The 26,579-nt window shown below is 35.4% G+C and overlaps 1 protein-coding gene and 1 long non-coding RNA gene across 3 annotated transcripts; one reads left to right on the forward strand and one right to left on the reverse strand.

Moving 5' to 3' along the window:
* The first annotated feature begins 671 nt into the window (after positions 1-671).
* LOC105057754 (uncharacterized) lies at positions 672-11,396 on the forward strand. The gene is given in 10 exon segments (XM_073248446.1): positions 672-1,112; positions 1,115-1,603; positions 1,606-3,333; positions 3,336-4,126; positions 4,274-4,838; positions 4,972-5,174; positions 10,282-10,362; positions 10,468-10,746; positions 10,839-10,893; positions 11,098-11,396. Coding segments are annotated over 9 exon segments (4,488 nt in total). The 5' UTR covers positions 672-766; the 3' UTR covers positions 10,845-10,893; positions 11,098-11,396.
* LOC140853689 (uncharacterized) lies at positions 4,062-14,854 on the reverse strand. 2 transcript variants are annotated; one of them, XR_012136739.1, is made up of 3 exons: positions 14,511-14,819; positions 5,290-14,422; positions 4,062-5,192 (listed from the first exon to the last, which is right to left on the reverse strand). It is a non-coding gene; the product is annotated as an uncharacterized lncRNA (long non-coding RNA). The 2 variants fall into 2 exon arrangements; XR_012136738.1 differs by having other exon boundaries at positions 4,062-14,422; positions 14,511-14,854.
* Positions 14,855-26,579: the final 11,725 nt, after the last annotated feature.

The raw sequence follows: 26,579 nt of genomic DNA on the forward strand, positions 1-26,579 counted from the left end.
GGTTGGATCGGGATGCATCAAAAAGCGTTCTCACACACGTGAGGTCAAAACAAATTTAGGGGCAAGGAGAAATTCTTTGTATATCACATGCGGTATAGAAAAAATACACCACCTCATCTGATTGAGCTATATAGTCACTATTTTCTAATACATATTTAATTTCTGCAGTTCCGCTTTTTCGTTTGAAATTTTGAATGATAAAATAATCCATCATCTTCTAAAAAATTATGACATTTGTGGTTATATTATGATTTGAAATTATGACTTTCTGCACACAGGATGCTATAATTTTTCTTTCAAAAATCATAAAGAGAAAAAAATATTTTTATAATTAAAAATTTATAAAATTTTTAAATAACGAAGATGCCCCTTCCTCACTCATGACATTACAAAAATCATGATTTAACCACAGAATATCGTAATATGATCATAAAATCTTATAATTTTTTTAAAAAAATAAATATTTTTATTTTTTAAAATTTTTAATAAAAAATAAAATTATAAATATTAAATATATATTAAAAAATAATGACTACCTCACTTGCCGTATATTTGCCGCGTACAATGAGTTACTCTGGGGTAGGTGACTGCGGTCTCTTCTTATTCTTTTTCTTAAATAAATAAATTAAAAAAAAAAAAGTGCTCTCTCTTATTTTAAAGCGGTTGACTTGGACCCCTGCTCACCCTTCGCTTGGGAGGAACGCCAAAGCTCTTTTTCCTTGCTTGCCGCGTCCGATCAGAGCAAAGAGGAAACCAAGGTTGTGCAATGGCGAGCGTTTTCTTCTCTTCCATCCTTTCAAAAGCAAGCCAAGTATTGGGCTTTATTCGGAGATGGGAAGTCCCGCCGTCTTCATCATCGGATCCACGCAGCAGTATCTTGGAAGATCTGGAGGAGCTGGAAAGAACATGGAAGAGGATCCAGGCGGTACTCCATGACGCGGAGGAGAGGGAGATACGAGAAGAAGCAGTCAAGCTCTGGCTGAAGGAGCTTAAAGAAGTGGCTTATGATGCAGAAGACGTGCTGGACGAGTACCACTACGAGGTACTGCGTGACCATGTGGAAGGCCAAGCTTCCCGCAAGAGGAAGCGAGTGGAAGGGGACGATGAGGAAGAGGTAAGGGTTCTCTTTCCACCATAGAGGTCTGAATTCCTGATGGCATGGGGGTTAGAATCAGGGAGATCAGGAAGAGGTTCGGTGGGATCTCGGAGGATCGGGAACGCCTCCGTTTAAGAGAGGAAGATGGAGAGAGACGGGGTTTCGGAGCTCTGTGCGCACCACCAACCAGCCACATGGTGGATGAGTCAAGTATTTATGGAAGGGAACATGACAAGCAGAATGTAATCGATTTGCTGTTTTCTGAGGGTATGGGAAATGGTATCTCTGTCATTCCGATTGTCGGCAAGGGAGGTCTGGGAAAAACCACCATCGCTCAGCTGGTCTACAATGACTCCAAGGTAAAAGATTATTTTAATCTGACTGGATGGGTTTGCATATCCGATGATTTTGACGTTCCAAGGCTAACAAAGTCCATAATTGAGTCTCTTACTAAAACTTCATGTGATCGTACACAACTAAGCACACTTCAAGATATTCTCAAGGAAAATGTGAAGGGAAGAGAGTGTTGCTCGTGCTCGACGATGTCTGGAATGAGCAACAAAGCCGTTGGGAGTCCTTAAGAATCCCATTTGTTGGAGCAGAAACGGTAAGAATTATCGTGACCTGTAGGAATGATTCGGTTGCCAAGATCATGCAGACAGTGCATCCTTATCATCCTGGTTACTTGTCTGAAGCCGAGTCTTGGTCATTATTCGAGCATTATGCATTTGCTGGTCGAGAATCTGAAGATCGATCACGCTTGGCAGATATCGGTAAGCAGATTGTCAAGAAGTGTTCCAATTTACCATTGGCTGTAAAGTCAATAGGAAGCGTTCTAAGACATGAGACAGATGAAGATAGTTGGAGGGAGGTCTTGCAAAGTGATCTATGGGAACTAGACAAGAACAATGAGACTTTGGCATCTCTTAGGTTAAGCTACAATCGCATGCCAGCACATCTGAAACCCTGTTTCATTTACTGTTCCATGTTTCCGAAGGATTATGAGTTTGACAAAGATGTTTTAGTCAGATTGTGGATGGCGCAAGGTTACATCCCACGTCGAGGTAGCAAAGAAATGGAGGACATCGGAGATGAATGTTTTAATGACTTACTAAGAAGATCGTTCTTTGATTCCTGTTTTGATTACTGGGGTCATAGTTGTTTCAAGATGCATGATATGATGCATGATCTAGCTAAATTAATTGCAGGAAATGAGTGCTACACAATTGTGGATAAGAAGCTACCCTGTTCTCCTGATGAGGTTCGCCATTTACGCATGTATGCTCGGAAATTAGTGAAACCACTAGATTTGTATAATTTTAGGGCCTTACGGAGCTTGTTCCTATGGCTTGGGCATACAGATCCCACATCAAACCATGAAATAATCAAGTTTCCGCTGCTACTAAGATGTTTAGAATTTTGTTGGGCAAGGAAATATGAGACCTCAGATCTATTCAGGAACTTGAAGCACCTACGCTACTTTCATATCAAATCCTTATCTATGGAGAGGCTCCCGGAATCAGTATGCCTCCTTTATCACCTCCAGACGTTGATTCTTGATTGTCATGCTCTTGTAGAGTTACCATATGGCCTAGGTAGCCTTACTAACCTCCGCCACTTAGATATCCGATCTGTATTTATGAAGAGGCTCCCTGAATCAGTATGCCTCCTTTACCACCTACAGACGTTGACTCTTTGTTGTAATCATCTTGAAAAATTACCAGATGACCTAGGTAACCTTATTAACCTACGATACTTTAAGCTAAGCTCATGTGCTATTGAAAGGCTCCCTGAATCAGTTTGTCAGCTACGCAACCTGCAGACTTTGGATCTTCAATTATGTGAGCAACTTAAAGAGTTACCTGGTGGCATAGGAAGCCTTACTAACCTCCGCCTCCTAATTAATTTTTCGGATTGGCTGCCTGACCAGTGCTACACCCGGACTTTGGATCTTAATGGGTACAAGGAACTTAAAAAGTTACCTGCTCGTGCAGGAAGCATGCGCACTCGAATTCTCTATATGCCAGCTGGAATCAAAAAACTAACAAATCTTCAAAGATTGCATGGATGTTGTCGTGTGCAGGGTGGGATGGGAGTGTTAAAGGACTTGATGAACCTCGACGGACATCTCTGCATCTCAGGGCTCAGGAACTTGGTCAGCATAGAGGATGCGAAGGATGTTGGTCTTAAATATAAGCGTAAACTTGGGCGGTTGTATCTATGTTGGGATGACGATGACAGAATGTTTCCGCAAACAACAGACAACATTGGACCCCGTCTAAAAGAAAAGCTTTTCTAAAGGAAAATAAGGATGTCCCAGCCAATGGAAAAAGTGAGGAAGCCCTGCTTGAGTATCTCCAACCTCCTGCCAACCTCAAAAAGTTGCTTATAAAGGGGTATGGTGGTTCCAAGTTTCCAGAATGGGTGGAAAATCTTTCATCCTTTGCATCACTAAAGGATATTGTTATTATTGATTGTGAAAAAATAAGGTCCCTTCATGACTCTCTTGGAAAATTGGATGCATCCGTACCAAAATCCATGCTTGAGAGGGTGTCCGTTTTTGGTTGCCCGAAACTCACATCCATTAGAAGGCTACATAATCTCCGCTTACTTAAAAAACTGATAATATACAATTGTCCTCAACTCCGGCTCTTATCAGTGGAAGAACTACCATCCATTCTTCAGGATCTGCATATTGAAAAGTGCCAACAGTTGATATCACTGCCGGGTATGCAAAACCTCACTTCTCTTAAAAGATTAACCATAAGAAATTGTCCTCAACTCCGGCACTTATCAGAGGAAGGACTGCCATCCAGTCTTGAATATCTATATATAAAGAATTACCAGCAGTTGACATCGCTATCGGGAATGCGAAACCTTACTTCTCTCAGAGAATTAACCATACAAAATTGTCCTAAACTTCAGATCATGGCAGAAGATCAGCTCTCATCTAAGCCTAACCATGTGAGTATCATTGATTGCCCTGGATTGGAAAACTGGTGCCAAATACAAAAAATCAACTGCATTAAGGTACCCCTCCATCCTAAATTTGAAGTGTTCCAATTGATTACACAGAGAATTACATAATCATATGTTCTCTGATTGTTTGTTTTTTATCTTCTGTATGGAACTCATATACCAACAGAGTTCACTGATTCTCTTTTATTAACGAGCCAGGTCGTTTCAGGCAACAAGCTGACTGTATCGAACACATGGGCGAACATCAAGCATGGGTTTGATGAGTTGTCTGCTAGCACAGATGAATTGCCACAGCCTAGAACACATCTTTCTTTCCGTAACTTTTGGACATTCTTAAAGGAAAAATGTGCATTTGTGCTAGAAGAGCTGACAATATGGAGTTGCATGTACATCCCGCCACTAGAGCCCCTACTTGAGCTCACATCTCTCCAAAGATTGGTTATAAAGGACTGTCCTGGAGTCCGAATCTTGAGAGATGAACAGCTCCCATCGATGCTCAAGTCCTTGGTCGTTGATAGTTGTGAGAAACTAAGGTGTTTGCAGTTGGTGCAGCAGAACCGAGATGCACTTGAGGAGCTGCAGATTGGGAATTGCCCTGAAATCGTAATGGTGCAAGGGCTGAATCGTCCTTCCTTCCCCAAATTCTTAACAATAGAGCAATGCCCTCAACTCCGGCTTTCACAAGATGATTGTCAGCCATTTATTCCTCCATGTGCCGAGATTGCAGGAGAATTGGAGATGAAATTCTATCCTCCACATTCGGGTAGCTATAATTGCTGATTATCAGCCTGCAATTTTGGTTCTCTTTTAAATGAGCTATACTTGCATTTTGGCTAATTGCCAAATTAATAATTGTACTGGCACCAACTGCTCTATTTCTTTATCTGTCTTTGCAGAGGAAACAGAGAACAAAGAAATGATTGATGATGGAACCCAGGAGAAACAGGTGTTGAATTGTGTGATGATTGAACATGCTAACAGTGTTGTATCTTCAACATTTGATGCCGCAGATGATTGCAACATGGGACAATTCCTACAGCTTGGGCTTCCTTCTGGTTGCAGCTCACATTGCCGAGAACAAAACAATGCCAAACCATTGGTATGGATCAGCACAGGCCTATTAAATCCATTATTAAAATTTTAGGGTTTTTTTTTTATTTGCTTTTTGCTTCGATAAATAATAAAACATATGCTGGCATGGTACATAGACATACTGTGCCAGCAGGTGTTTGGCATGAGTATTGTCACCGATATTTAAATCCTCGGTCAACATTAACCAAGTTTGATTGCTGTCATCTTCCTTGAATGTATTATCTGTCAAATAAAAAATTCAGTTTCTTGTCCAACATGATTGCTCATTTGTTGGCATTTTACTGGCATCAATTCTTTTTTATTTTTTGGGAAATGATCTTGGCATCAATTCCTAAATGACCTAACCTGCAATTGGAGAGGGTCTTAAAAATAGTCAACAGTAATACAGTGGGTTCGGGGCAAAAAGCATCTTAGGTATGCCTTTTCCACTGTTGTGGTTGTGTTTTGCTGAGAACTAAGTTTTATAAAAAGGACTCGTAGCTTCTGATTGCTACTTGCTATGTTTTACAGCTTTCAAATTGATGATAACAGAAGCAATTTGTCTTTTTAGGTCATTACACACATACAAGACATGGATGCGCCTTGATTTTTACATGCTTATATGAAGGTCCAAAATTTTAAGCATTCTTTTGAACCCATTCATGAGGAACTAGCAGTAGTTCATGCACCACTGGCAACTAATCCAATTTGAGCAGCTACCTGTTCATCGTCAGTGACAGAATCTACCAATCAGTAATGGGATTCTAAATTATGGGCAGTACATGAGCTTGGCAGGACATGGAGAAACTTGGAGTAACTTCAGAGATAGTCCTAAATTAGAATACTTGATGAATGAGGATCTATAAAGCCGACTCTAAATAGTTGGTAAAAGGTTTGATGATTATAATGATTATGACATCTGGATGTCTACAATAATCAATGCTCTAAGAGTCTAGAACCTATCAAAATTTGTTAACAGACATCAACAAGTATGCATTTGCCAAGAATGGATCTTAGGATTGGTCTTAGAATTACTGACATTCTAGGTGTCAACATGTCATGTATGTGCGTTGATCTTTTCTTTTTTTTTTTTCCCCAGCATTTTGCATACTAGAACAACTGTTAGGTGAGGTGAGACTTATCTTATATTAACTAAACATACGTAAGTGCCAAATCACTCTTCAGATTTCCTTAAACACAGAAAGAACTTACTTTAAAAGAAGACATCAACATTGATACCAAGGATTACTACCTTCCCAGAAATCCATGAAAAACAAGATAGAAAGGAGGGCATACGATGCCAACTTTGAATTGGAAAAAAATGTGCTTCCAATTACATTCTAGGCAGAATGTCACAGATATTGTTTTCCAATCTTGAGCCCATCCATGGTTCCTGCAAATCATTTTGTTCTAAGGAACATGATTGACTCCTCAAGGATGAGGGCGAACAGCAACATTATGTTGCTTCTCTTTTGAACATGGAAGATGTATACTTACTGGGCCCCATTCTGTAATAATATGCATATTTTTGCTATTACATAACAAGATGCACCACTCATCCTAACGAAGTTATGTACATGCCATAGAGTTACCGCCCCAATTGCATAGCAAATTTCAAGTTGATTTGGGCAAGGCATTCTATTTCCAAGAAGAAGTCTCTTTTCTTTTGGAATAATTTTTAAAAGTAGGAATCTATTTTTCAAGGACAGCAGATTTAGCAAGACTTGTCCAACTCACATGGACGAGAAAAGAGAAACAACTCACAGCCCTTTTAGCCATTTTATAGTTAATTAGCTTCAACTTGACCTGTCAATAAGTGATGTAATAGGACCTAATGGATCAATAGTATTAGTTTTTTTTCCCTGAGTAAAAGAGTACTACTAAGTTCTTTTCAGCATTTGCTCAAACTACTATATTTTCGGCTTTAGAAATTAACCCAAAATTTTCTAGTTGCTATAGCTGAGACACAAGATGTGATTGGAAAAACTTATTTTGATAATATGAGGCAGTCTAGTTTTTTATATATTCTATGGTGTTTAAGCATAACATTATAGAAGATCTCCAAAAATAAAGATAAGAGGACTTACTCATGACATGTGGTCAAATAAAAGGTTACATAGCCAACTGATTTAGCTAACTGGCCTTTTGATATAGCATTGTCACTTTTTTTTTATTACTCAACTATCTGATACAGTCACTGAAAAAATAGATCATATTTGATTAGCAAGGTCGTAACCAAAATATGAATTGATGCTTCATGTCTTATACCATAGGACAAAAAACCAATGCAAATAAGATGAGCATCACTTCGAGAGAAAAATGTTGATATGGATGCATGTTAAATTGTAGAGTAATTTGACCTGCATTGCATGAAGTGTTGGGTATGAAGATTTATCAAATGAGAAACATTGAGTATCTATTTAAGCAATGTAGATGCGCGTAATGAAAATTTGAGGATAGTATGGCAACAAGAGGAGGAGGTGAATGTTGAAAGATCAACTACCAATGAGTTGATAGTATGACCAAACACTTGCTTGGATGGCATCACATCTTGCAACTTGGGTTAGAGGTCAAGGGTTTGATTTCAGTTGGAGTCATCCCCCAAGATGGGGGTAGGTATATGTTAGGAAAGGTGGGGAGTAGGCCCTCCTAGAATTGAAAAAAATATTAAATAATGATGGCATCTTAGCAAAAATAAATGGGAGGATCCAATGATGTAAAAGATCAAAATGACTATCTTCTCTTAAAAAAGAAAAAATACATGTATAAGATAGCCTGTAAGGTAGGGCTGAAAATGAATAGGATATAGATCGGATACTGATATATCCATATTTATACCCATATTTTTCAATGAATATGTATACGAATATGGATATTAAATGGATTTCAACATTGGTATCCATATTTTTTTTAAATGGACATGGATATACTTTTCAAGTTAAATGTACCTATAGTCATTCTAAATGGACATGGATATATGTCGAATATTATTTGTATCCATATTTTGATATCTTAATATAAATATATGTCAGATACTATTTTGATATAAATCGAACTTTTAGCAGAACTCAAGGACAAAAAGTAATACTAATTTATATAATCATAAAAGATTGGAATGAAATTCACCTATAGATTACACACAATTTACAAGTACCAAAGAATTTAAGGCATGATTATTAAACCTGCACAAAGACCAACCTTGTTAAGGGTCTAGATCATGAACTATCTATTTTTAAAAAGCTTGTAAGAAAAATTATACAGACATATAAAAAATATATAGAAGTTATTAATATAGATATTTCAAATAAGAAAGCTTTGAAAATATCATAAAGAATCAAATAAAATATATTCCTTTTTTATCAAAGGGAAAACAATTTTTACGCCAACATACATCAAATGATACTTAAGGATAAATAAAAAAAAAATACTTATATAAAGCAATAATGACGTTGTACACTGGTGGTTGAAGGCTTGCCATTCAAACCACAGAATGTTGGCTTAAATTCTGGGCTATACGATCTATTTTATTATTTTATTATATTTTTTACCTGGTACTTGGATCTAGATTGGAAAAATATATAAAATCAGTATCTATAAATACATATCCGAATTCAGATCTGGATCTGATTAGATATCAAATTTCTAATCTGAATCTGATCCGATTTGGATACAGAAATGGTTGCAATCAGATTATATCTGACCTATTTTCAGCCTACTCTCAGGCATATGTGTTTGGGATATTGTTTCTTGAAGATGAACTTCTAATCTCAATACTCTTTTCCTGACTTTCTGGGCAGCCTTTCAATGTTTCTCTAACTTTCTTTTTTTTAATATTCTCTTATTTGTAGTTTTTTTTTCTAGTTGTTAGAAATTTCTCTAGCTGCTTATTTGAAGTAAGAGCATATAATTAGTGAGATGCAGAGATAAGCACATAACTAGAAGGAGAAACCCATGAAGGGCTCATACCTATGGTTCTAATTCTACAATCTTACTTTTCCAGCAGACAGATAACAGTGCTGTATCTCCAATATTTGGTGATGCAACTGATTGCAACATGGGTCAATTCCTACAGTTTGGGCTCCCTTTCGGTTGCAGCTTGCAGTCTTTGATAAATAACAATGTAGAACCATCAGTATAGATTGGCACAACCCTAAAAGATATTTCTAGTTTTTTATTAACTAATAAAAAAAATCAAGTTTTTATGTTTCTTTTTTGCTCCGATACAAAATTGAACATGCCGTAGCATGGGGCATACACTTACTGTGGTAGCAGGTGTTTGGCATGGATATGGGCACTGTATTTAAATCCTCAGTCAATATTAACGAAGTTTGATTGCTTTCATCTTTGTTGAATGTATAATTTGTTAAACAAAAAAATAGTTTCTTGGCCAACTTGATTCTTTATTTGTTGGCACTATCCCGACATTAATTCTTTTTTATTTTTTGGGGAAATGATCCTGGCATCAATTCCTGAATGATCTTAATTGGTAGCACCTGCAAAGGGAGTGGTTTGCAAATAATCAACAGTAATATAGTGGGTTCAGACCAGAAGCATTTCAGCAATGCCTTTTCCGTTGTTGTGGTTGTGTTTGTTGAGAACTAAGGTTTATAAAAAGGACTTGTAGCTTTCATTGCTACCTGTTGTGTCTTATATTTGCACATTGATGATAACACAAACAAACCTTTTCTTTTTTTTTTTTTTTGGTTGGGGGAGGGGGGGTGGTGTGTGGGAAGGCTGGATATGACACACATATACAATGTATGAATACAGTCAAATTATATCCAACCTGTTTTCAGCCCTACTCTAAGGCTTGTCTCTAGGATATTGCTTCTTGAAGTTGGAAGTCTAGTCTTAATACATTTTTCCTTAGTTCCTAGGCAGCCCTTCAATGTTTTTATAACCTTTTTTTTTCAAAAAAAAAAGGCTTTTCCCCTGTGTGAAGCTTTTTATTCCTTCTTCTTTTTTGTGGTTGTTTTCCTACAACCGGAAGGAGAGAATTTCTCTAGCTGCTCATTTTGAGTTAGAGTATATAATTAGCGAGATATAGAGATAAGCACATAACAAGAAAAAGAAACCCATGAAGGGCTAGACCGGCTCATACCTATGGTTCTAATTCTGTAATCTTACTTTTCCAGTTAGTAGATAAGGAGCTTGTGGCAATGATGAATTATAAGATGGAAGACAATGATTGCAATCATGACAAGAACCCATTATATGATAAGTATCCAATCTCCCATTCCATGATGGTTAATCATCTAACCGCATAGATAGAGCCTATGGGATTAAGTAGCTCCATCTGACCATGTGCTACATCCATTACAGACCCAGGTCCTTCAAGGCCATGGCAGCTGTCAGTAGCTGAGCCCCCTGTGATCTGTCCTCAGCAACAGGATTTAGTCATTGCTTTTCCAGATTCTCAGCCATTCAAGTCTATTGCTGGGCGATCAGATGCTATCATGACATATATTGACCATGACAATAGTGTTGTATCTCCTATGTTTGATGATGCAATTGACTGTAACATGGGTCAATTCCTGCAGCTTGGGCTCCCTTCCGGTGGCAGCTCACAGTCCCCGATGCATAACAATTCAGAACCATTGGTATGAATTGGTGCAGCACTATTAAATCTGTTTTTAATTTTCTAACTAAGACAGAATTTTTAATTTTTTTATTCTTTTTTGCTTTGATGCAGGATTGAACATGTGCTGGCATGGCATACACACTGTGCCAGTAGCTCTCTGGCAAGGGTAAGGGCACCGATATCTAAATCCTTGTCATCGTTAACCAAATTGCTGTCATCTTCCTAGAATATATAATATGTCAAATACAAAATTAGTTTTTCACTTTCTTGTCCAACTTGATTGTTTGTTTATTAGCATCATGTTGGCATTAATTATTCTTAAATTTTATGGAAAATGATCTTCGCACCAATTCCTAAATGATGTTACCAGGTAGCAGCTATAATGAAGTGGGTTCAGGCCACAAGTATCTTCAGGTGTGATGTCTCAACTATTGTGGCAGTTTGTTGAAAAATAAGGTTTATAAAAAAAGACTAGCAGCTTCCAATGACTACTTGCTGTGTTTTGTAGCTTGCAAATTGATGATAACACAAGCAATCTATTTTTCTGGTCATTACACATATACAAGCATATGCATGGCCCTTGACTTTTACATGCTTATATAAAGACTCGAAATGTTAAGCATTCTTTTGAATCCATTCATATGGAACTATTAGAAGTTTAAAACACCGCATGCACCTAATCCAATTTGAGCAGCTAGTTGTTCATGATAAGTGATAGAATCTAACAATCAATAATGGGATATGATATTTTGATTTGCTGAGTTTCATGAGCTTTAAGAACATTGTACAACCATGGTAAGGATTCTCAATTAGGGGTAATACTTGAGTTCAATTAATAGGATATAGAAAAACTTTGAATAACATTAAAGATCACCCTAAATAAGAATACTTGATGAATGAGAATCCATACCGTTGACTCAAAATACTTGGAAAAAGGTTTGATGGTTAGGATGATTATGACATGATCTTGCCAGGTTACAGACAATAACCAAAGCTACAGGAAGTTAGGACATGTCAAAATCTTTTTAACATGCATCTACAAGTATACGTTTTACAAATATGGATCTTAGGATGTCTGATATTCTAGGAGTCAACTCGTCATGTGTGTGCCTTGATCTCTTTCTTTCTGCCCAGCTTTAGGATACCTAAATAACCAAGTTTGATCAAGGTGAGACTTCTCTTACATTTATATTAACTAAACTTATGTAAGTAGTGAGCCACTCTTCAAGATTCCTTGCGCACAGAAAGAACTTAGATTAAGAATAGAAAATAAGATTGATGCCAAGGACTATTGCCCTCTCCAAAATCCATGAAAAGCAAGATACAAAGAGAGATATATGATGCCCACATTGACTTGGAAAAAGATGCAATGCCAATTATATTCTAGATGGAATGTCACTGATGAATGTTTTCCATTACCCCACCTAGTGATTCTTGCAGATCATTCTGTCCTAGGGAGGACATGGTGTGATTGTTCTGCTTCTTTTATAAACATGCAAGATGTATACTTATGGGGTCCCATTCTGGAGCATTTATATTCTTCTTAGAACATATTGAGATGCACCACTCTTCCTATCATGGTTACATAGATGCCATGAAGCTAGTACCTCAGTTGCTTATCAGATCTCAAGTTGATTGGATGAGGCATTCTGTTTGTAAGAAGAAGTCCTTTTACTTTCAGAACAATTTATAGAAATAAGATCCCATTTTTGAAGGACAGGTAGACTTAGCAAAACTTGTCCATTGATGGTAAGGAGATAAGCGAAAGAACTTATTGCCCTTTTAGCCATTTCATAATTTTATCTTCGACTTGACCTTTAAACATGTTATGTAATTGGACCTAACACATCAAGAATACTACTAATTTTTTTCCCCTAAACAATAGAGTCTACTGAATTCTGTTAAGCACTTGCTCAAACTACTATATTTTCAGATTTAGAGCTCAATCCAAATCTTTCCTAGTAGCTGTAGCTGAGATGCAAGATGTGATCAAAAAAACTTATTTTGATAATATAAGGATCCAGCTTTTCATATACTCTATGATGTTTAAGCAGAACAATGTGCAAGCAATCACCAGAAATAAACATAAGAGGATATAAACATGTGGTCAAATAAAAGATTGTATATATAGCCAACTGATTTAGCTAACTGGCTATTTGTATAGCATGGTCTCAATTTTTGGTTACCAAAATATCAGATACGGTCACTACATTTGAGCAGGAGGGTCATAACTAAAATAGGACTTGATGCTTCATGTCCTATACCACGGGATAAAAGGCAAATAAGGTGAGCATCTCTTGGGGAAAAAATGTTGAAATAGATGGATGTTAAATTGTAGAATAACATGAATTGTGTGCACTGTTGGATATGTAGATTTATCTATTAAGGAACACTGTTTGAGTATCTGCATAAATAGTTCCAAGGCGCATAAGAAAAAATTGAAAATAGCATGGTAAGAAGAGGAGCAAAGACAATTTTGAAGGATCACGAGCACTTGGGCAGATAGCATCATTCTTGGCATTTGGGCAAGAAGTCAGGAGTTTAATTCTGGTTGGAGTCAGCCCCAGGGCAGTATGGGGTAGAAAAAGTAGGGAGTTAGCCTCTACAAGTCTCAGGAAAAAAAGGTATAAATAGTCATGCAACTAAGCAAAAATAAATGGAAGGCTCCAACAATGTAAATGATAAAAATGAATATCTTTTCTCTCTCAAAAAGAAAAAATATAAATAAATGTATAAGATATGGTCTAAAGTTTGTGTCTCCCAGATATTGCTTCTTGACAATGAAATTCTAGTCTCCATGCCCTTATCCTGACTTCCTAGGAAGCCCTTCAATGTTTCTCTAGCTGTTTTTTTTCCTTTTTCTTTTTCTTCTTGTGAAGTTTTCTGGTTGTTTTCTTATGACTAAAAAGGGAAAATTTCTCTAGCTGCTTATTTTGAGTAGAAGCACATAATTAGTGAGATACAAAGATAATCACATAAATAGAAAGAGAAACCAATGAAGGTGTCATACCTGTGGTTCTAATTCTGCAGTCTTCCATTTTCAGTAGGCAGACAAGGAGCTTTAGGCAATGTGAGAGGCTATTGCCGTCAATCTAGAATTACCTCCTCAAGAATGGATTTGAAGTGAAGACTTTCTTGGTGCAATGCTGGGAGTTATGCAAGGAGTGGTTCACAAATTCGTTACAGTTGTGTTATTCTTATGTTAGTTGCATTGGATGTTTGTATGAACTCTGGAGTTTTTTTTTAACTAAATCTAAATCCCTAGGATTCTATATACCCTATGATTTTCCAAATGTAACTGCTCCGCTTTATGATCTTATAATACTAGAGTATGGCATCCATGATACATGTGGTTTCGCATATGCAGAGACATGCACTCCAACTAGGGAGCTTGCAGAACTGTGACCTTCTGTATTTAGTTGTTGCGAAACCTAATATATCTGTGGCTTCACTAATGAGGTGGAGGTCTCTGAGATGGGAATTATCGATCGTGTTGCAACTGCCTCTAAGCAAAACAAAGGAGATTGAAAGCTTATATGATATGCTGCACTCAGTGCATCCTGAAGGTGTGAGGAACAAACCCATTATGGAGATGCAAGCAGACCGAACATACCCAATGAGATCCTTTTATCATTTCATTGGCAGTGGTAGTGCTCTCTGCCCATAGTATGGTGCCATGTGGGAAGTGCATGCACCTGAAAAAATCAAAACCTCTTGTTGGTTGGCGTTCAAAAATTGATTGCAGTAGATGTTCTGACAAGCAAGGGATGGCAGGTTTCTTACTTATGTTCCCTCTGTGGTGTAGCTGATGAGTCAGGGAGCCATTTGGTCCTGCCTTGTTCTTATAGCAAGAGCATTTGGTTTGTGGTCCAGATTTGTCCGTGAAGATTAGAGATCATCCTCCTTCCCTGCTTTTCTTGTGGATGTCATGGAGATCCAAGAGAATCAAAAGAGATGCTTCAGGAGAGGGGGGGGATCAGTTAGTCTCGACCATTTATTGGAATTCATGGAATGAACAAAAAATACAAGGATTTTTCATAAGAGAAGCGATCCCGTGACTTAGATGCTAGGAAGTACGGATATGATAAAATAGCTACCGTACCCGTATTGGATGCATTTCCGATATAGAAACACAGGGGAGACACGGTGCAATACATTCTCACCGCATGTCCGACTATTTTTTCTCTCTTTTTTAATTTTTTTTGGTGTTGGATATGATTGGGATACAGCTGGATATTGAAGCATTGATATTTTTATGTTAATCTTTTAAGATTTTTGCTTGTAATGATTATACATTAATGATGTTTACTTTTCAAACATAGATGCTTTTGAATTGTGATTTATATTTATATTTTAAATTTATCTTAAGTATTTATATATTTATATTAATATTATATTAATTATATATTTTTTAATATATCATATCTCAATCATATCGTATCCTATATTTTTAAAAATTTATAATATCTCTATATCGTATCATACTTATGTTCGGTATCATATCTGTGCTTCCTAGCTCAGACGTTCAGGAATGCAGCGGTGGATTTATAGATTGGGCACCTTATGTTCCTCTTGATCTCAGCAAGGGCATGATTTGGTGTCAGGAAGGTTCTCTTCTTTCTCTGCTTCAGTGCCCTGTTTGAGTCCCTTTTCTTCCATGTCTTTCTTGTTTGCTTCTTCTGTTTTATACTCTCTTCTGTTTGGCAAACTGGAATATGCATGACAAGGGAAAGGCTGAACATAAAACGAAGCAAACATGGAGAAACTCAATTCAAATGAATCCAAGGCTGCCCTTATTTGGAATTAAGGCAGGATATGCCAATGGAAATTCTGATAATCTTCATCCAGAACCCAAACAAAGTGTGCAACAGCCAAATCATATTAAAGGAAGAATTAGGCCGATAACTCCAGTAAAAAACTCCTGCTTCATAGCCACCAACATGATAACGTGGTAATACTAATCCAGGATGCAAGTTGTGAGGAAGAACAGAGGAAGACAGGAACTGGAGTTGAATCAGCAAGGTCGCATATTTTTTAATTTTCTGTAAAAAGAAAACAAGTTGATGGGAGGGGGAGAAAGAGAAAGAGACCTTTTTGATCTGGGCGGCGATGTTCTTATAGTCGAGGACATCAAAGAGGTCCAGGGCCTGAGGGGCACAGGACATGGCTTGCAGCTGCTCCTTGGATCAATGCCTTCCCTTCCCGCATCTTCTATATCTTTCTCTTTCTCTCTCTAAAACCAAGCAAATCCGAAGGATGGGAAATTCTTTGTACACAGAGCACGGTGTAGAAAAAAATATACCGTGGCATTAGATTGGGTCACGTAATCATTGTTTTTCAACATACATTTAATATCTACGGTTCTATTTTTTTATTTGAAATTTTGAATGTCAAAAATATCCATCTCCTTCTAAAAAAATTATAATATCCTGTATGGATATTATGACATTTTTTGTTTAAATTATGACTGGATGTCATAATTTTTTTCATACGATATCATAATTTTGGTAAAAATATTTTCATCATTTAAAAATTTTATAAAATTTTCAATAATAAAAATGTTCTTTTCTTTTTATTATATTCTGTGCAAGAAGTCATAATATCAATATAGGATGTTATAATATTAACACAAAATGTCATAAATTTTTTAAAAAGAGAGGAATATTTTCGTCATTCAAAATTTCAAACGAAAAAATGAAATTATGGACATTAAATGCGTGTTGAAAAGCGATGGTTATGTGGCCCAATCAGATGCCATGGTACATTTTTTCTACACCACACATGGTGTACAAAAATTTTCCATCCATAGATTACTTCTACAGAAACTAGAACTAGAACCCCTTCACTCAAACCAATGCTTGGATGCAGGGGAGGCCCCTGCGAGCGATCACAAGTGGGGGAAGAGCCCCAAGAAACCTCTATTCATCACTATAAAACCCTTCCGGATGTGGAGGAATCAATGAAGGAAACCTACCAACCAAAACTTTCTGCCGGCCACGGATATATGCGGTGGAAATCAAATCCGTGGATATGTCAGTAATCTTTTTCTTCAACGTACAGCAAACATACTATGAAAGTTGGGTTTAATAGATGCTCCCTATATGCTCGATTTTTTTTTGGTGAAGCATGCAAAGAAGATGCTGCAGTATCTCCAAATTAACCATCTAAACTAGAAGAAGACACGAACAACAGTGACAAGAAGAGATACTTAATTCATTTTGATGGATATGTTAACCTTTCTACTCACAAATTACATGGCAAAATTACATGAGTGGACTTGTTTGCGGAACAATTAAAACAAGCGATAACTGGTTCCTGGAAGCTCCTCTTCTATGACAATTAATTCACAACCAATAACTGGTTACCGTGAAGCTCCTTTTCTATTTAGAAGTAATGAGCCAGATATATCAGCTACTCACTCCAATCATCATCCAGGAAATCAAGATCAGCATCATCTTCATCAGTAGCCAGATATATCAGCTAATCATTCCAATCATCATCCAGGAAATCAAGATCAGCATCATCTTCATCAGTTGCAGCACCCATAGTGGCAGGATGAACCTCTGATGGCTGTACTATTTTAGTTAATGCTGCAATTTCTGTATGAGCTTTCCTTGACACTATATCTGAATCTTTATTCTCATTCACCTCATTTTGATATGCCTGTGCTTGTTCCGCCTCATTATAAAGAATATCCTATATTCAAAAGAGAGCAAATTGCTTCAGTTGATAACCAAGAGCGAAAAATAAGCACACCAAAAGGTAAAAGATAAATATAACTGGTACCTCATCTTCTTGCAAAGATGGCTTCTCAGACTCCACAACCAAACTATCTAGGAAGCTCTCTAGCATGCCACTGTCAAGAGATATGAAGTCATCAGTAGTTCTCTTTAATTGTCGCTCCATAAAACACAAGTTGTAATGGACATGAGCAAAATCGTTTAATCTTTACTGCCTTGTACGATGAATTTGATCAAAGATACTCAAATGGTGCTGGGTGCGGCCACAACTCTTTAAGTGTCCGATCCTTCCAATACTCAAATGGTGTTGGGATTTCAACTATTGCAGATTCCTGATGAATAACGCCTTCACTTTGCTACTCCACGGCCAGGAAACAGGTATATTCTACAGATAAAACCCTTGAGCAAAGCTGAAAAATCTCACTTAAACCTAGTTTCAGTAACAAACATATATAATCAATCTGAATTGACTAGAAGAACCAAGTCCTCAGTAGAAACAATGGAGGACAACAAACTGAAATTTACAACCCCTCACAAGCTGAAATTTCAAAAAAGTTGAAAACTAAATTAATATAGTTCATTAATGTTCTTATTTTCACTGCTTCAGGTCAATAATTCAAATGTGATCAATTTTCTGTTAAGCATGATAAAATGCAAAGGGACGAAGGAGCCTTATTCAGTCCATTTAAGTGTAATTTTACAACTCAGAGGAACAGAAAGTAACTACTATAGATACCTACAACAAGAATATTTCTGTTCAAATACATAACTAGTTTTCTACCCAAAAAAAATACATAACTAGTTGACAAACCAACGGCAATGTGCAACCATTATACAGCTGAACTGGAATTTATTTATTTTTTTAATTGTAAGCGGTAGGTGAAATATTCTTACAAAAGACTGCTGCCACTTATGACCATTATGAAGAACAAAGAACTATTACCATTCATTGAGTGAGATGCTGACGGTGGCAAGCCAAATTACACTCAAGACATTAAGATGACCAACAAATACATTTCTTAAAATTGATAGCACAAATATCGAAAAGAATGATCATGCACCGGTAAACCATTAACATCATATAGCGTTGCTTTCAAAGGCTTCAGCTAGTTTTGGAGGACAAAAATAGAGGTGAGTTAACCTGCAAATTTCTTTCCGAAGGAGCATATCCCCCTTAATTGTTCTGCTTGGGGCAAATTGTCTTGGCAATTCAGTTTAGTGGAGAAGCATACACTTTGGAGAACGGTGGTTGCCAATATCATAATTTCTCGATTTGCTCATGCATTGAGGTCCAATTTACGTAGCATTATCTTTTCCAGTATTGTCATGCCCCCGATCCGAGATTTTGAATCGAGGGTCATGGCAACCGCCGCATACTCATAGAAAACTCTTCCCATAAACATGCAAGGCATCTTATCATACTATCCTAAAACAACAGCAGAATAATTAGTCAATAATTTAAATCCAAAATATAACGATCTAAATTTCTTCTTTAATATCTTAATAAATTCAACAATGATTCATAGGTCTTACACCAAATTCAATAAGACTTTCAATCTAAAATAAAAGTATAAGGATTCTGCTTCTGATCACTCTTCCATTCATATCTTGTATCATCTTAATTCCTCAACATCTGTAAAAACAGTAAAATAGAAGGTAATGAGCTAGACAGTCCAGTAAGCAATGATCACTTCTCAACAGATTTCATCAGACATATAAGTAAATAATCATTTATAGAAAATAAGCATATATAGTTCATTAATTCGAAATCAATTTCAATTATGCAATATAATTCATGCCAAATTCATTTCTTTTTTTTTTCGAAAATTCAAGTTTCTTTCCAGATTTCAATTTCTTTTGTTTTTCAATTCTTTTCGTCAACCATGAGCTATGACCACATTTTCCCTGTGGCAGGGTCATAATACCGCGTATCTGCTTGCGGTAAGCTGCGAATCATCTGGCAGCAAAGTCCTTCGGAATCGCTGGTCTCTCTGGCAGTTTGTCGCTAGTCTCTCTGACGACATATCGCTGGTCTCGCTGGCGACATAAACCCTCAGGACAATCAATTGCCAACGTATATGCCCCCATTGGCAGGGTCCTTTACATAGTCAGGTTGTCAATTCATAATATTTCTTATATCATAATTCTTCATAAATCATGCTTTCATATTCTAATTTCGATAATAAAACATATAAACATGTAGTATCGAAATCAATCAATATAATGCATCATGAAATCAATATGTTCAATCATGCTTCATCATAACATTTCAAATAAGATATTTTCATAACAAAATACTATTCATCCAATTCATGCATCGTTTTACAAATCATGTCAGAAAAATACATTATAATTTGCCGATAAATCTAGAAAAAGTGAAACATTACTTACCTCGAACGCATTCCAATAAATCCACATAATTCTATAAATTTTCTTCCAAAAATTCTGTTCGTAGATCATATCGCGATATCCTATGATCAAACATCCACAATCCTATACAGAATCAATTTCAATAATTAGAAAGAATACGAATACCATATTTCAACGATTTAGACTGGGTCCGATCATCTAATTTCATCTAATCAAAATCTAATTAGGACCTAAACGATCCAAGATTTGACTATCAGATCAAATCGGATTCGAAGTGATAGGACCGAGATTTCTTCATCGATTTTATAAAATCAAGTGGAGAGAGCAAATCAGAGGAGAGAGAGAATTCATGAGGTACAATTCAAATTGATCAGGTGACACAATCCAACATTACGATTGATCCAATATCTCAAGTGGTGAAATCAACATGATCAAATCAAGTTATGGCTAGATCGGAATCATGGATGATCAAATCTAAAGATTCATGGTCTGATTAAGGTGGGTGCCAGTACGCTGTCTGACAATCATGGATCATGGTTCTTCATTAGAATCAGATCAGAATTATTAAAAGAAATTTCTTCATTCACTAATCTTTTTAGAGAGAAATCAATCAAGAGAGAGAATATTTTAGAGAGAGAAAATTCTAGAGAGAGAAAACTCATCTTGAATTCTTCAGAAAATATGATTCAACAAATTCGATCGATTAGATCAAATCATGTTAAGATTATCATATGGACAATTCAATAAAATCATGAGAAATAAAATCCAAAAATATCTGATCTGATCAAAGTGGATGTCGGTATACCATCCGACGATCACAGATCAAAAATCTATCACGAAGATCATTTAAATTCATCATCATTCTTTTCAAAATTTTAGAAATCTTAGGAGAGAGAAATAATCTAGAGAGAGGATTCTAGAGAGAGAAAGTCCAATTCTAGAGAGAGAAAATACTAGTTCAAGTTGAAGGGAGAGAGGAAAGAGAGAGAAACTCTCTTTCTCATATTTTATTATTTATATCATTATTTATTAATTAATTTAATAATTTTTTTTCTTTTCTTTTTTCTCTCTTTTTTTTTCTTTTTCTTCACGGAAGAGAGAGGAGAAAATCCTATTTATTATTATTATATTATTATTATTATTTTATTTTTCTTCTTTCTTTCTTTCTTTTTTCCTTTTCCTTTTTCTTTTCTTTTTCTTCTTTTTCTTTTCTTTTTCTTTTCTTTTCCTTCTTCTTCTTTTCTTTTTCTTTTTTTCTTTTCCTTCTTCTTCTTCTTCTTTTCTTCTTTCCCGTGGATTTCTTTTGGGCCAAAACAGAGGACCGTGAGGTCCCCTCGATGATGTTCCGACCGACGGCGCAACCAGCATGGGATGGCCGTCGGCGGGAGGAGAGGCGACCCGACGGCAAGAGGAGGCCAAAACCGGTGGTCGGCGGTGACCACCGACGACGGAAAAATGGCAAAAAGGAAGGTTCTTCCGCAACAAAATCCGGCGACTCCGATCGCCGACGAGCATGCACATCGGCACGGGAAGGAGGGGAGAGAAGAGAGGAAGGGGAGGGGGCTTACCTCCGTTGCCGGCGAAGCTTTTCCGACGAGAAATTGGACGGCACAGGGACGGTCTTCCATGGTGGATTTTCCGACGATTGCCGCCGATTGAACTTAAAATTTTCGGTAGAAAGGAGAGAGGAGGGATCTCCTCCTTAAATAGGACCGGAGGGAGCTCATCTCCGACTTCGATTGGGAGCTAGCGAGAGGAGGAAGAATACTCCCTTTGGGAGTCTTCTCCCTTGTTTTTCTTTTTTTTTTTTTTGTTCGTTTGGGCTTTGGCTGGGCTATCACAAGTATTTTATTGAATCCTTAAATCCCCCAGATCATCCACTTTCCTACTCTAGTACTCCACAAAATATGTTTTGATCTACAAAATAAAATAATTTAAGAAAGGGGCATCCACTGCTGCCGGTGTTGGGTTTGAAGAGGTGCATGCAACCTTACCCCAATATCCAGAAAGGTTATATCTACTTTTATGTATGTTTAAAAAAAAAAAGATACAAATATTTTAAAGGCTCTCAGATTGCTAAATATAAATCTCTAGAATTATAGAAGATCGACATCCGAAGTCAGTTTCATATAAAATACGGCCCTACCAATGAGTATAAAATTGACATATGAAGCATGATATTTTGTCAATTACAAAACATATATACCTGTCATGGGGATAAAATGACCTTAGCACAAGTAACCATGAGCAATGCTTTGAACAATGATTTAGTTGAATGGCAAAAAAATCAATTTCTGATTTTACGCAATATATACTACGAACCATATGTATGAAATATTGATGACTTAGGCATCCATTATAATTAGCTCTATGACTTGTCTCATCATACTGTACTATAAAATATTTTATTTTTATAATCTTTATTATTTTTTTAGATGATATATTATTCATGAAAAAATTTGTGCTTGATTCGGTAATGTAGTGTAAGTTATTACTTATTAAATTATGAAGCTCACATCTCAGTATTTTTCTTTTATTTTTCCAAATAAATAGGACCACTAGGAATAAAGAATGGCTCAGTTTAGAATTCGTACTAGCAAATTTGGCAATTTTGTAGCATTTTAGTTCTTTAATTCACTATAAATTTGTAGTTGGTGACTTTATGAATGTGAGGTTATGGGTTTTGATATTTAAATTTGGATTCAGGTACCCTAAAGTAGGTTTTATTCAATTATTTGATGGATGATGGCTTTGGACCTTTTATTTTATTTGATATTACGATTGTTGGCTCTGTGTTATCATAGGTTGTATCTCTCAATAACATGATTGTATTATGTCCTAGATTTAGAGCGTGATATTTTATGTCATCATTTGATCATAGGCAAAACTTAAAATCTAATAGTGAGTAGTTAGGTGTTGTTAGGTCACATTTAGTTGAATAAGAGTAGATAAAATCTCCTAACATACTGTTACTTGATTGTGGAAATTAACTAATGTTAGTATTTTTGATAAGTGGCAATGAGCAATAGAAAATATAAAGTCTTGGCAAATTTTACAGCTAGGAAGAGAGGAGCAAGAGTGGCCACAAGAGGATATGTCAACCAATCAGTTGAATAGGCTCCAAGTGCACTTACTAGTGCAAACATTATTGGAGTATACCAGATGGTGACCCAGCTTCTTCAGCAACAACAAACACTAGTCACTCATCTCATACAATCTTTGGACTCATACTATAAGAGGTTTAAGAAGCTCAACTTGCCATTTGAGAGTGGAGTTGATCCTCTAACCATAGAGATCTGGATTTGAGAAATAAAGAAAATGTTTGATGCAGTACAATATTTTAAGGATGTGAAGATCATGCTAATTATATCTTTGTTAAAAGAAAATATTGTGTTTTGATGGACTATGATACAAGCCGCATATGGGATTATTGATGTCCATTTGATGTGAGAGAAGTTTAAGAAAATATTTTATGATCAATATTTTCCTAAATCAATGAGATTAATAAAGGAGAATGAGTTTTTGACTTTGTAGTAGAAAGATGACATAATGATACTAGAGTACACAAAAAAAATTTAATAAGTTAGGCCACTTCTGCTCCTACTTCATAAAGTCCGAAAGAAGCAAAGATATTGGATTGGAGCAAGGTCTGAGATGTAGGATTCGGTCTCATTTATTTCTCATATTTTTAATCATTGCAATGATGTGTTAGAACAATCTTTGAAAATAAAATATGAGATAAAAAAATCAGAATAGGATAGGAGAGATGGAAAGAGGCTAAGACTAGTAGAAACTTCAAATAACTGACAGAAAGATTCAAGAAATAACTCAAATAAAAAGGAATCTATGATCTGTGGATACTGTGACAAAAGTCATCATGGACCTAGTCTTAAGAAGTTTAGAGCATACCTTTTATTTGGTGAAGTGGGATATTTAGTATGAGATTGCTCTAACAAGAAAAGGATAACCCAAAGCCTACTAAGCCAGCAGATTGAAAGAAAAAGAGAATGCATGGGTGTTCAAGAAAAAAGAAAAAAACCAACTCAGATCAGAGATAAAATATAAAGGTAATATTTACAATTGTGAACCAAAAAATTCAAAATTAAAATAAAATAATAGAATATGTAAATAACAAAATATTAATATATGAATAATAGGAATATCTATTAATATTGTGAGCATTCACATAGTACTAGTGGCAAAATCTGCTCCTAGCTATAGCAATCAAATTCCAATCTTCAGTTACTTCTTGTTTATACCGACAGCACTTCAAATATTAAAATTATAAGAAAAATGAATAATCAAAGGAATAATGGGAAAAATGCAATACTAACCCTTCCAACTTCGATAAATTATTACAGACTAGCACTTTAATTGTAAGAGGAAATAGAGACTTTTTTTTTTATTTCTTACAACTTTTAATCAGTGTGACACTAAATGTAAGGTCAAAATTTTTATGTGCAGAGAGATAAATAATTAGCAATTTCTTTTTAAAGTTTCCAAAAAAATAAGAAATACAAGTTTTTTGGCCTCCTATTTTCATTATAATATACTCATGTGTGATTTTCTTTGTCTGCTAATTTAACCATGGTTTTTTTTTCTTTGTTATGCATTGTGAAATATGTTTTTGTGCACTTTTTGAAGAGTTCATAAATACATATTCTTTTTATAAAACTCAAATATTGAATTAACATCTTTTAATATTAAACATTAATGCTTATTAAATATTAATAATCTGTTAAATATTTAACACTTATATAAATCTAAATATTAAACTATATATATATCAATTATTTATTTAATTTCTTTAAATATTGAATAAATCTAATTAAATTATTGATATTTGTTGATATGTTCTATTAATAAATCTGGTGATACATAAAATAGATCTATATTATTTAACTTCTAGATCTATAGAATGAGAACTGTAAACATAAAAATTATATATATATATATATATAAAACTAAAAAATTCAAGGTTCAAGACAAAATAATAGGATGTCTATATACTAAAATGCAAATAACAAGAATCTCTACTAATATTTTAAGCATTCACATAATACATCTGAAAAACATCTGCTCCTACTTGTAGCAATCAAGTTTCAGTCTTCAGTTACTTCCAATTTATACCTACAATACCTCAAACATTCTTATTATAAGAAAAAATGAATAATCAAAGAATAATGGGAGAAAAATGCAATACTAACCCTTTCAATTGCTTTGATTGCCTATGTATGGATGGACAATTCAATTGAAGGATGAAATAGCAACAAAGTTTTTCTTTTTTAGTTTTATATTATTTTTGATAATCACAGCACTAGATATAAGGTTGAAATTTTTTATGTGCAAAAGAAAATAAATTAGTAGTGATTTTTGAAAAATTTCCAAAAGAAACAAGAAATAGAAATTTTTTGGCCTCCTTTTTTTTAAAATATAATTTACTTGTGCATAATTTTTTATGCATTAATTTACTCATGATACTTTTTCTTTTTTATGCATTGTGAATTATTTTTTTGGGGGAATTTAATGAGTGATGGAATGAACTCCAACAAAAAATCCATATTGACTAACTTTATAACACGTGATCTACTAGCTATTATTTTTTTTTTTAAATTTTTGATCCCTCTAAAAGCATACAACCCTGCTGTGGTGATGGATTGAGGAGAGGCCAAAACTTAAAATGCTGGTTCACAAACCATTGTCATGACACATGAATGTCTTATATTTTTTGTATATTTTTAAATGATTTTCTTTTCCGTTTTGAAGACTCTAATCAAAAATCCAGCTAGTGGTTTTTTATAGATAAGTAGTGAAATTTTAACCTTTCTTTAAGTTTCCAAAATAAAGAAATAATAAATGAAATTTTCTTGTGGGAGCCTTAGTCGGACAAAAACTCCTCCAAGAGTTCTGTTTCTTGTTCCATACCCTAGCACGTGTAAGAGATTCTTTTTTTTTTAATTTTGGCCTGCTTTAGTATTCGTGCATCTCTAATTGGGATCTCCTTCTTTTTTTCTTTTGGCTGGGTATCACAGTAACTATGACAGCTCCAGCATTGGTTTCAATCTGTTCTGGTGGCATGCAAAGGGTTTGAAACTTATATGCCCCTTCAGCCATCAGAAGTATAACAACTCTACTTTAATTTGTTTAGAAGGAAATGCATTCTCCTCCTTACTTTTACTATTATTAATATGCAGTTATATGTGAATTAGCATGGGATGGTTCAGGAAATTGTGGAACTGCAATTACATGAAAGGTATTGGAGAGGTGCATATCCCTCATGTAGCAATGACTGGCATTTTTTTTGGGTGAATAATGACTGGCTTAAATGACTTCAAACTTTGAGGTGGATGGAGGCATAGACTTGCATCTAAGCTAGTCTAAGAATGGAGGCTGGCCTTTTAAAGGATTTGTGATAAGTTGGATTGGTGGTTATATCATAAATTTCAAACAAGTAGCAAGACAAGCACTTGCTTACATATCTCTTCTATCATGAATCCCATACGGTTAGGAAGATGATAATACAGTAAATGTTAGAACAACAATTCTGACAGTGTTATAAGGGAAAACACTGGTATTATTATCCAAATCACTATTTATTTAGCAAATTCTGATTTGGATTTGAAAAGTTTAAATTTGATAGGAAATATAATATTACGAAGAACAAAGAAAACAATTATTATTATTTTTTACAATGGACTTTTATAATATTAAAGAGTGAGTGCATTAATTATAACAGTTGTCA

The sequence above is a fragment of the Elaeis guineensis genome, chromosome 14 (assembly GCF_000442705.2).
Source record: "Elaeis guineensis isolate ETL-2024a chromosome 14, EG11, whole genome shotgun sequence".
In the NCBI taxonomy this organism is placed as follows: Eukaryota; Viridiplantae; Streptophyta; class Magnoliopsida; order Arecales; family Arecaceae; genus Elaeis; species Elaeis guineensis.